The sequence below is a fragment of the Dipodomys merriami genome, unplaced genomic scaffold (assembly GCF_024711535.1).
Source record: "Dipodomys merriami isolate MVZ:Mamm:240054 unplaced genomic scaffold, mDipMer1.0.p SCAF_1, whole genome shotgun sequence".
In the NCBI taxonomy this organism is placed as follows: Eukaryota; Metazoa; Chordata; class Mammalia; order Rodentia; family Heteromyidae; genus Dipodomys; species Dipodomys merriami.
Window position 1 is genome coordinate 49,030,599 of NW_027202270.1, and position 12,843 is coordinate 49,043,441.

The window sequence follows — 12,843 nt, forward strand, 5'->3', positions numbered from 1 at the left end:
ATTGATGGACATTTAAATTGGATAAAAGCTGGAAAAATACCGAGTTAAGAACTTTGTATGTCTGTGTAGTTCCTGGGATTGAATATCACTTCATTAATCTTTCCTAAGGTTAAAAATTTCCTGATAGTCTTGTATTAATCATTAAATAAAAAAACCTTGATTTTAATTTGTATTTCTAACAAGGTTAGATCATTATCTCTTCATAATATGTATCTTGTGTCTTTAACCTTTGCCAATCTTTCAGGTTGTACATGTTTCCTGCAAGAAACCATTTTAGTTATTATCCAATTCTTCAAATTTCCTTCCAGTTTTTGTCCTCTAATCTTTTTTTAACAATTGGGTATGTATTAGTTAACTGGAATATAAATAAGTAATTTTATTCAGTATTTTTCAGTATCATTGTTAAAGACCACCTTTTAAAATTGTAGAAAAATATATATTTATTTAAGATGAATATATTTTTCTCTCAATACTATTCTTTCACAGTAAATGAACTGTCAGCACTCATGGAAGATGGGCGTTCACAAGTTCTTCTAGCAAAAGTTTACAGTAAGATGGAAAGACCTGGAGAAGCAGTCATTTCCTTACAGCAGGTAAGCCTGCCTACTTGTGTGCTAGAAGATTCAAACAGTAAGGAATATATGTGTAACAAGAAAATCTATTTTTCCCAAGAATTACAGAAAATATATCAAACTAAAAATGATTGTACAGGCTAAATAGTATTAATTAATGTGACAAGGAAACTTGATATTTTAGATTCTGTTTTACAGCTCAGGAAATTTATTTTAATATAGCTTGAAGTCACATAGTTTGTGTCAGAATTTCAGCTTAAAACTCTCTTTCTGCATGTATTTAGGCTCTAAATTTTTCTTAGTATTTTATGGTTTTCAGAATAGAAGTTTAGGCAATAAATTGTTTATCTTTTAGACATTTGTCATTTCAGTCTGGAACAACAGGCTATCTCAAGTCTAAGACTCATGGGATATCAGTTTCAATGCTGCTGAATGGAAAGACAGCTATCTTCAGGACATTGCCTTGGGCGTATGTTTAAGAGTTGGTTCTATTTTCTCTCATTTTTACTTTTTTATCCTGCAGACTTACTGCAGAACACATTGGGGCCATAAGACCATCTGGTCTCTGTAAAATGCCTGCTGCCTGGGGCCTGGCTTCTTAGAGCAGGACTCTCAACACTGTTGTTAGAGATGGTCCCTACTGATCTCTGCTTTCTCCTTTCACTTCCTGAAGGCCAAATGGGGGTAGCTGGGGGTGTCTATGTAGATACAGCGATGGAGGTAGGCCTTTCTGCCAAAGGGATATCAACCATTGTTTCAGAATTTGACCAGAGAGAGAGAGAGAGAGAGTAGATCAATCCATGAACACAAATATATGCATATAGATTGCTTTGTTTTTGTTTTATTTTTTCTTTGTCACTTTTTACAAGTTCTTCCTTACAATAAATAGTCTGTATTCATTTTTCCTTCCGAATAATGTCCTGAATAGTATTTTTCCCAAGAGTAGAACAACTAAGTTCATCTGCCTGGTTAAGTTTAATGGCATTGTGTTATTTTGTAGAGTATCCCTGAAAGGTTAGACTAATTCATATGCCACCAACAATATATGTATATGTCCTTGTTACCTGTGACCTGCCCATATTTGATTTTATTATTGTTATGATTACTATTTTATTAATTTAATAAATATTTTAAACTTTCAATTATTAATAGCATCTAGATGTAGATTTAATTTTAGTGAGATAATAATGCATATCTTTATAACAAAAGGAAAGACATCCATATGTGGTGGGGCATATCTGTAATCTCAGCCCTCCAGAGGCTAAGGCAGGAGAGTTTCCAGTTCGAGATCAGCCTGATCTTCAAGGTCAGACCTTGAAATTAATTAACTAATTAATTCATTTAAAAACTAGAAAATGTTTTAATAACTTGATAGTACTTTCATTGGAAAGATCCTGGGTGATTCCCAAACAAGTGCAGGTCTGAGCTCTTAATGATACCTTTTCTTTAGATTCTTCATTGCTAGATCAAGGGCTAGTAATGCTTCCGTATATCTTCTATAAAATTATACAATGTGCAACCTATTGAAAGTTGTTTGGTTTCCATATTCTTTTTTAATTCCTTATTATTGCTATTTGTTTTCTAGGCTCGAGAATTGCAAACACGAATACTAAAACGTGTTCAGATGGAACAGCCAGATGCAGTTCCTGCCCAGAAACATTTAGCAGCGGAAATTTGTGCAGAGATTGCAAAGCATTCTGTTGCTCAGCGAGACTATGAAAACGCAATTAAGTTCTACAAAGAGGCTCTGATTCATTGTGAAACAGATAATAAAGTTAGTACCTGTATCTAACTTCAAGCACCTTTTTATTCCAGATGTTATTGATTTCAGTATTATGTCAGGAAAATTTCAAAGTACTTATACGATGCCTTAAGTTTTGAAACCATGGTAGTGTAAGTAATGTAAACCAAGCCCCAAAACTCCTGCTTTTGTAACAAGTAAAATGGGTATTTTAGTTATGATTTTACATGTTTTCTCAGTCACATAATAAATATCTGCATCTAGGTTGTTTAATTCCATTAATTAGACAGCTATCATACACTTCTGTGTTTCATGTTCTTTAAGTACTGAAGATATCAAAGTGATCACATTGAGCCATGACCTCCAGTGGCCCAGGGTGGTAATTGATAGAAATAAATGTGTTTAGTAAGGCATAAGCACACAGGTCCCTTTCAGTGGTGGCTAAATGAGTAGAAATCCCTTTTCATTCTGAAGTATCCCTTTGAGAGTGTTTGTCTGACATTTCATTTATAAAGGAGCAGACAGATTTCAAGAGGTAGAAAGGACTGGACTTGGTCCTGTCTTAAAGAAGAACTTGAGCTTCTTTTTCTATTTCTCTTTTTTTTTTTTTTTAAGAAGGGAAAATAGAGCTGGGGCATGCTATGGTTTCCTGTCTGTCTTCTTTGGCATCAGCTGAACTTTAATCTCATCTGAAATTTTTTTTTTTATTCTGGAGCCAGCTTCTGACTCTTCTTGCCTCTTGCTCTGTAGATAATGTTGGAACTGGCCCGACTGTATCTGGCTCAAGATGACCCTGAGGCCTCCATGCGGCACTGTTCTCAGCTCCTCCAGAATGACCAGGATAATGAACCTGCCACCATGGTCAGTCTGAGAGACCCATGTGCTGGGAAGGACCTTGGGTTTATTTTCTAGGTGGAAGTTTCTGTGTATGCCCTATAGAACTCATATTGATGGTGAGGAATGGTCCCACTGATTTTGGAAGAAATAGCATATTTCATTGTCCTTTGTTTTGCCCAGATCAGTTTTGCAAAAACAAAGGACAAGAATCATTAGCACTCAACTTCACCTAAAGAATGACAACAAACTGGGCTCATTCTTTTACTCACCCTTTGGATCAAGTTCATGTTTCTTTATGCCTAAAGGGTGGCGTGGTCAAATAGAGTTCATATAGTAAAACAGTAATTTTCTAAAGACATTTGAGTACTTACCTAGATATGCTGAATTGATTTAAGTAATTCAGTGCAAAAAAATGCATATCATTCTAATCTAAGATGGCTATTTTAAATAGAGCTTTGCTTTTCTCAGCATTTACTCAGATGCATGGATGACAATGTATAAGATTCATATTTCTAAATGTGGGTATTGTTTTTTCTACTTCTTTTTCTTCTCCCCTAAGACAAGGTCTCACTACATAGCCCATGCTGAGCACATGAACCTCCTACCTTTGACTCCTAAGTGCTGAGATTATAGGTATATGTCACTATCCCAGGCCAAAAGTTATTATTATAAATATATAGAAATATAAATAATCCATTTAAGACACATGAAAAATCTCAGTAGGTCTTCCTTGTTTTATATTCCTCTCACATATTTAATCTCAGTAGGTCTTCCTTGTTTTATATTCTTCTCACATATTTAAGACAAGTTTTGTTTTGTGTTTAAACTTCTTATTGTCATTAAAGGCAAGCCATGTTTCCTATCTTAAGACATAAAATACTAAATTCCCTTCAAATTGTTGTTTGGCTTTTAGCAGTTTAGAGTTTGAACTCAGGACCTCACACCGTCTAAGCTCCAGCAATATAACTGATCCTTGCCTCTGGCTCTTCAAATTGTTAAACTTTTTAAAACCTATACTTAAAACATTTTTTGCTAAATATTCAGTTTTATGAACAGAACAATCTTAGTTACATCTTTGATTTGCTTTTCTAAATCTTTGCTCCTCATATTTTTATAGGTATGTTTATAGTGCTAAATCCTGATTAGAAGCCTATGCTTTGTAAAAATATGCAACAGTATTTTTAGAACCCAGTTTATCTTTGTAGATGATGGCTGATCTCATGTTCAGAAAACAGGACTATGAACAAGCAGTGTTTCATTTACAACAGCTTTTAGAACGCAAACCAGGTAAATACTCACTGACCACATGTGTTTTTGAAATGTATTCAGTTCCTTTTATCCTCTTTTTTAACTGGTAACTTATTGAGAAAACAGCAGCCCTTCTGGATCTGACTCTGCTAAATGCACATATGGGCTTGAGTAGCTCAAATAGCCCAAAGAAAAATGCAGTGCTTTGTTTTAAATTGTGACCATAAACCTCAGATTAGCTGCCTGTTAATCCTATGGTATTTCTGTAGTTTACTCACTCCATTTGCTCTTCACACTTCCTCCTATCTCCTCAAACCTCAAGCACCCCTTCCATCTTCCTTACCCTCATCTGTAAGCCTCTTCACCTACAGGACTGAGATAATATAAACAACTAGAGATGAATTTCATTCCTTGACACCAAATCTACTCCCTTCCGAACCCTGACTCCGTGTCCTTCCCAGGTCTGATTCCGTTTGCCACTGGCTTTTCCTTGTGTCCATTGGCTTCCACCCTTTACCTACCAAGAGTTTTTTTGTTTTGTTTTTTTGTTTTTTTTTTTCCTGAAATCCCCTGCATTGTTTCGTTTAGTTTCTGTAATCAGCATAAAATCACTGCCATGTCAGCTCAGGGCTTTACATTAATCAATGTTCTCTCCACTCAACTTTGCCTTGTTTGCCCTTGTTTCCTCCAGGTCATTGTTTTCTGTCTTTTCTCTCCTGGATTCTAGATTCTAGTTTGTTTTTTTCTCTTTTTCTGAATTGACTTTTAAAGACAATATAAGTCCAGGAGATGGGAACAAGAGGCTTTCCTTTGTAAAAAATAAATATAAAAAATAAAGGTAATATACATAATGCTTCATTTATCCCTAAGCTATTCCCATTGCACAGCATTTAAACAGTCCACTTCCCTTCTGAATATTCTTAAGTTGTTCTTGGCAATATTGCCCTTCTATATCATAATATTTTTATAGTTTTAAAAGGGTATTAAGTTGGTCTATGTCACTAGTGTATTACTAAGAGAGAACTAGAAAGAATTGGGAGAATGGTATCTACTCTTTCGGGAATTGTGGTTCCTAAGACACTCCTTTGTTTTTATTTATAGTTATTTTATTTATTTCTATTTATGTTTGAAGTAAATTATGCATTAATAAAGTAGGATTGTAGCTGTTAGAGCAAGATTCACGAAACACTGTCCATATCTGAAGTATTATTTGTTTCTAGATAATTATATGACTTTATCTCGTTTGATTGATCTCCTAAGAAGATGTGGTAAACTTCATGATGTTCCAAGATTTTTTTCAATGGCTGAGAAATTTAACTCCAGAGCAAAACTGGAGCCAGGATTTCAGTACTGTAATGGACTACATCTTTGGTAAATCTATTGGCAAATAAATCTTACATGATAGGTGTTTATTTCTCTCATTGTAGATTATGTAAAATATATGTTTCTTGTAAAAAGAAAAGTCTACATTTTAAAATATTTTACTACTTTTACCTACCAAGCATTTCATAAAATAGCTCTAAAAATTTTGTCCAGCAATTAGAATAATTTTTTCTAAATATTTCACAAGGTATACTGGAGAACCAAATGATGCCCTTCGACATTTTAATAAAGCTCGGAAAGATAGTGACTGGGGCCAAAATGCAATCTACAATATGATAGAAATCTGTTTGAATCCAGACAATGAAACTATTGGAGGTGAAGTATTTGAAAACCTAGATGGAGACCTGGGGTGAGTAATGTTTATACATTATCTTTGACACATTTCTTTTTAAACCCTGAGGAATAAGAAATACTAATTCAAAAGAGAACTAAATTGTAGACAAGAAGGAATGGAAAGTCAGTTGAATAAATCATCCTGCAAATGACTAAGATAGCAATTTTCTGAAACAGGCAAGAAATGCCTTTTTGGGGGGAGGGGAGGGGTGGTGGTTCCCTAAATGAGAATAAACTTGTTATGAAGATACAACAGTTACAAAAATTGTTCACACCCACAATAGTAATAGCCTAAAAAATGATTTTATGTCAAGCCCTGTTTTGTTCAGTTAGTTAGTATGTCATTTTATTAAAATTTCTTGATTGATTGATAATAATATCCGCGTTCATTAACAGACATACATGAGTACACACAGTGGATGTTGACATATACACATTTTTCAATTGGAAAACTTACCAAGTATAGTAATAGCTAATCCTTATTGATAAAATGGTTTTTCTAATGATATCAGAGCAAAGTAAATATTGGCAATAAATGAGAAATTAATATTTCTATTGGTTATAGTAACAGAAATAGATGAAAGTCATAATTATGTTGATCTCAACATTTTTCTTATCAAGGCATCCATAGACAATGATAATGTTTGTATAATTGCTGCCTTCTATTATTATGAAAATAGTGTGAGTAATACAATCCAGGAATTATTGGTCAAATACCTCAAGCACTCCAGACCTAGGCAGCATATCTAGACCCAGTCCTAACCTTAGAATGAGTCGGGACCAGGGCTTCTTTTTTTCTCCTCCTTCTTCTTTGTTGCTATTTTTGTTTTTGTTTTCATTTCCTTTTGTCTAGTTTGTTCATTTGGGAGGGTAAGAAAGGGCACAGAATGGTGGGACAAAGGGTGAACAAATGCAGCAGAGCTCCTCACTAGACACAATATTGAAATGAACTATACAGCTTATGGAGGGGTTTGAGAGGGAAAAACTTGGAGAGACTGAGGTAAGGGGTGACATTGCTCAAAAAGAAATGTACTCTTTATCTGACTTAGGTAACTGTAACCCCTCTGCACATCACCTTTTCAATCCCTGTTTATATTTGCATATACTATCTCACTCCCTACAACAGTATAAAAAAAAAGAAAGCTCAGTCATCTTGTCTCATATGGTGGCTGATGAGTATGAAGCAATGTTAGGATTGAATACTACCTATTCTCAACTGTCCTGCTGGTTTTTTTTATGATGAAGTGCATCTAGAAATGGTTATATTTCCATTAAGCTGTATTTATTGCTTCTGTCTCCTAAAAATTGGGGTGGTCTTGATGGAGGTGCATAAGGATGTAGAGGGAGCATAAAAGCAGTTTCTGCCTTCATAAGCAAGCATTTTACTTAGGATGAAAGATAATACCTGAAACCATTTCATCTCGAACACAACAGGCATGCATAAACGTGTGTCTTAAGTACTATAGAAATCCAGTCAGAAGAGGGGAAATGCATGGAGGAGTGGCAGGAAATTAAGTAGTCTGATTAGACTGAGGTGACAATTTCAAGATTTGGATTATGGAGTCCATTAGATTTTGAAAGTAGGAAAATTACCTTTTGTGTTGGCTCTTTTAGGAAGGTTTACATAGCATTCTGTAATTCTTGTGGGCAATACTTTCAAATAAAAAAAATAACGAACCTAGAATTTAGAACCTGGTGTCAGTGGTTTATACCTATAATCCTAGCTCCTTTGGAGACTGAAATCTGGTGATTATAGTTCAAAGCCAATACAGGCAAGAATGTCCATGGGACCCTAATCTCTACTTAACCACCAAATCTGGAAGTGGCTTAAGTGGCAGAGCACTAGTCTTGAACAAAAGAGCTCAGGGACTGTGCCCTGAGTTCAAGTCTCAGGACCAGCATAAAAGAAAACAACACCACCTAGAATTTAGAAGAGAACTAAGTTTTGGAATTAAAGAATAGGAAGATATCTGCACAGGTATCTCCATAAACAGTCTCTTTGTAAGTGATAGTGAAAGAAATGTGAGAACTAAACTTAAAGCATAAGAGATTTAGAGGAAGGAGATCAGGAATAATCTGTGTGAGAGAAGAGAACCAAAGCTGAGCAGAATTAGAGAAGCCAAAGGGAGGAACTGTGGAGAAGTGTGGAATACTGTAGGTAAGGTAAAGAGCCTAAGGCCTAAGAAAGACAAAACACTTGCGTGATAAGACGCTTGCTATCGAGTATCGGTTTTCCTCACATAGAAAATGCATTTAACATAGATTCAATTAGACCTTTCTCTTATCCCTTTTCCCTTTTACTTTCCAACTTTATAACACTATTTGATCATTGTATGGCTCTGCTTTTTCTTTACATTAGCTGGAATGAACAAAGTTACCACATTGTAGACAATAATTTTTTTTAATTATAGAGTGAATTATGACTTAGTACTGTTTTACCAAGGTTATATTAACTTTGTTTAAAAATAACCATGCATTACTCTGTATTACAAGAGAATGAGTGACATTCTTCACAAAGAGTTACCTTTAAATACATGATAGAGAAACCAGCATACACTGAAGGTCTGATTCTAATCTTAAATTTTGTGTCATAAATAATCATCATCATGATTTATTTTTAATGTGTACAGTAATTCAACAGAGAAGCAAGAGTCTGTGCAATTAGCAGTGAGGACAGCAGAGAAACTCCTTAAAGAACTAAAACCTCACACGGCTCAGGGTCATGTCCAGCTTCGCATAATGGAAAACTATTGTCTAATGGCCACCAAACAGAAGGCAAATGTTGAACAAGCACTAAATGCCTTTACTGAGATAGCAACCGTGGAGGTTAGTAGTTTTTTTTTCAACTGTCTGTTGTCTTTTCCTGTTAGTATAGAAGTATGCATTTTAATTTGTTGTTTCTTTTCTGGAGAATGACTAACTAAACTGACAACTTGTAACTACCTCAGCAATGAAGGACGTTCTCTAGCATCACTAAAATCACCTTTTGCGTTCTTTGGGGGTTTTTTTGCTTGTTTTGCCAGCCTTGGCTAGGAGAGTTCATGAAACTATATCTGCAAAGTAATCCACAAAAAGAAACAATGGGATTGAAAGGGAAGCTCAAGTGGCATATAGCAACAACCTGGCAAGAGAGTAAAGTGAGTGCAGAACTCACACAGCTAGCCCACTCAAAACCCGCCAGGCGTGATGGGCATCCCAGGTGTATGGGAAATATACATAGGATCTCTGTCTAAATGAGAACCTGTCCTAAAAATAAACAGAGCAAGAAAAAAAAAGCCTGGGGGCTTGGCTCAAAATAGACTATCCTCCAAGCATGTGCAAAAAAAAAAAAAAAAGAATATTGCTTTCTACAGATTCCATCATAAACCTGAGACGTCTATATCAAACACCCTATTTTAAGACATGAATTTATTACCATGAAATTTCCAAGTATTAGTGATGACATTTTGTCAAAGTTTACTGGTAGAAGAGGGATTTTGATTTTAATAAAGGAAAAGGGGAAAAAGAGAAACGTAAATTAATATGCCTAAGGACTGTCACTTGCAGGTAAATTAAAATGTTTTATTTCCTTTCGTTCCTCTACAACCCCTATGTCCCCCATCAACCTCACTGAAAAATGAGTCCCACTGATGGATAAAATTGTGTGATTATGGAATCAGCAGAGTTATTGAATTATTATGTCAACCACATGACAAAAGAGCACCTTTTATGTAGCATATGTGGTTTGTGTGTTTTTCTTCTAATCAGAGGACTATTTTATTTTGCCTCTTGTGGTCTAACTCTTTGCTTTCTTTCAGAAAGATCATATCCCAGCCCTCTTAGGAATGGCCACTGCTTACATGATCTTGAAGCAGACTCCAAGAGCTAGAAATCAGCTGAAGAGAATTTCAAAAATGATTTGGAATCCTATTGATGCTGAGGAGTTTGAGAAGAGCTGGCTACTCCTTGCCGATATTTATATTCAGTCAGCAAAGTACGACATGGCAGAAGAACTACTAAAACGATGCCTACGTCATAACAGAGTAGGTGATCAGAGAGAAAAAAATAATTGCTAATCTGTTTTATAACATGTAGGTCCATTTCCTCTGACTATTAATGTTTATTCTTGCCACAGTCAGGAACTACATTTTAATATAAGAAGCCATTTGCCCTTGAAAGGAAAGAAAAAAAAAGTGATTTACACAGTTCAAGGGTCCAGCTGTGGTGATGCCCTACTTAGAGAAAGTGTTTTTGGAATGCCGTGCACTTGTCTTTGATTACCCAGTTCATCTCAGAACTAATGAAAATTATAGAACATTAATTGTGGATGTCTGTCCCTCCCATTAGAAGCTACTCTTGATGAATATACTGCAGCTGTGCATCGTTTCCATGATATTAGAATCTTATGTGCATAATATATTTTGTGAGGGAAAGTCTTGTAGCTTTTAATTCAATTTAATATGAAATCCTTACCTTTAAGCCTGAAAACTGAAGCTCTTTTAAGTCCATAGAATCAATGTGAAGCATTTTGCTGGCAACTTTGTTTTGTTCGTTGGTAGTCCTGGGATTTCAACCCAAGGCTTGTTGCTTTCGAGGCAGGAGCTGTAACACTTGAGCCACACTACCAATAAGAATAGATTCTTGCTTTGTTCCCATCTGGTTTGCACTATTAGCCTCCTACTTGTACTTCACCTATTGTGAGAATGACAAGTACACATAACCACACTCAGCTTTTTATTGATTGAAATAGGGTCTCATGAACTATTTTTGTCCAAGCTAGCCTGTCACTGGGATCTTTCTGATCTCAGCCCCCTACTGAAAGCTAGCTTTATAGGCATGAGCCATAACACCTGTCTTAACAATTTATTGGAAAATGTGTATCTCATGACAATATGACAGTATTTTTGAAGCTAAGTTTTGTTATTTTCTTTTTTTTTTTTGTCGGTTGTGGAGCCTGAACTCTGGGCCTGGGTACTGTCCCTCAGCTCTTCAGCTCAAGGCTAGTGCTCTACCACTTGAGTCACAGTACCACTTCCGGCTTTTTCTGCTTATGTGGTGCTGAGGAATTGAACCCAGGGTCTTATGCATGCAAGGCAAGCGCTCTACCACTGAGCCACCTTCCCAGCCCTAAGTTTTGTTATTTTCTGAAAAATAAACAATAATTATACTTGCCTTAGAAACTTGGAGACATTTATCATCACAGATTCATACCAATTCAAAATCTAAATCTCAGTATATCTATTCTCTTTGAGCAAATGAAATCATGAAATGGATCGTTTGTTTTCTAAAGAGGAGATACAATTATCTGCTACTATTAAGATACTTCTTAGGAACTTAAAAACCTTACTTTCATCCATTTAAGTATGTATAGGCCGTTCTCATGATCTGTTACATTTAGTTAAGTTGGCCTTGTAATCAGAGAATACTTATAAGTTTTGAACTTTTAAACTATGAGTTGTTGAACCTTAAATACCTAGTCTTTCATTATGCAGTTTGGGTATAGTTAAGGCTTGTAATGCAGCGGAAGTCTGTGTGCTAGAACACGGATAGCAGCACCTGGCCTGATTGAATGATGGCTACATTAGACACTTTGTTTGGTCCTGCAAATTGAGCAAGTCCATGGTGAAAGTGTAAAATTGAGAAACTAAAGCTGAGGAATTTTGGATTATGTCAATTAAAAGTGGAAAGCCTCCAGTTTGGGGGCAGGATGATGCCACTAGAACACCTCACCATACCAGCTGACAAAGAAGCAATCAAATATGATCAATCATGTCAGGGACTCAGAAGCCAACTTCAAGATGCTCAAAGAGCCAGTTAGGATACTGCAAGGACCAATAGGAATGATTCCTGGAATAGGATGAAATCTCACCATTATCCCTCAAACTGGTAGATAAAGGATTAAGCATTTGTCCTGTCTCTTCTATACAAACTAGACTATTGGTTAACCAAATAGTAGATAGGGAGACGGTTCTCATTATAGACATTTTCCTACTAATGAAAAATGATAGACTATCACCACTTTCTAATGCTGAAGAATATGTGAGTGTACATAACAAGTAGAAGGTTCAGAAATTCTGTGCTTCCTGGTAGATAAAACATGTATGTCAGGGCCAGAGCTGCGATGAGAAAAGAGAGCTACTCATAAACAAGTAATAATGTAATGGAATTTCTTTTTAAATCAAAAGAATTTAAAATTTTAAATATCAAAATGTTAAATAGACAGCATCTGACAATTCTCCGCTGAGCAGTAGGAAAGCCTGAGTCATTCTGTTTCTGTGTTCATTTATACTATTAGTGGTTTGTGTGTTTGTTTTTGTTTTAGTAGCTTGGGAGGGTGAAATGGTTTGGAGGGGTGGAGAGAGTATGAGGGTGTTCTAGAACAATTTCTAACATCAGCATGGGTGTTCATTCTAATGTGATGAGCCTGGGTTTCCATGGCAGGATGGGCTCACACAAGTTTCAGTTTAATTATTTATGATACTGGGGCTTGAAGTCAAGGCCTTGTGCTTACTAGGCAAGTGTTTTCCTGCTTGAGCAACACCCCAGCTTCAGAATGGCTGATAGTTTTAACACAAATGTTGACCAAAAAAAATTCTTCTTTTAAGTAAGAGAAGTAAAACAATAAAACCTTATGCTGATACATAAATATTCAAACCATACCTCTAGATCTAATTATAATTTTCAGGAAAATTAGTAACAGAGGAATATATTATATAAACACATCAAGGATATGATCAACTAAACCTGAGT

General features: G+C 35.6%; 1 protein-coding gene across 1 annotated transcript in view; it reads left to right on the forward strand.

Moving 5' to 3' along the window:
• Window positions 1–12,843, forward strand: part of Ttc21b (tetratricopeptide repeat domain 21B) — a 55,134-nt gene that overhangs the window by 37,738 nt on the left and 4,553 nt on the right. The window contains exons 19-26 of the mRNA XM_070021681.1: window positions 487–593; window positions 2,158–2,346; window positions 3,064–3,174; window positions 4,356–4,437; window positions 5,619–5,769; window positions 5,969–6,130; window positions 8,745–8,940; window positions 9,912–10,136. Of these exons, the coding sequence (XP_069877782.1) occupies window positions 487–593; window positions 2,158–2,346; window positions 3,064–3,174; window positions 4,356–4,437; window positions 5,619–5,769; window positions 5,969–6,130; window positions 8,745–8,940; window positions 9,912–10,136 (1,223 nt within the window). The remainder of the gene's footprint in view (window positions 1–486; window positions 594–2,157; window positions 2,347–3,063; window positions 3,175–4,355; window positions 4,438–5,618; window positions 5,770–5,968; window positions 6,131–8,744; window positions 8,941–9,911; window positions 10,137–12,843) is intronic.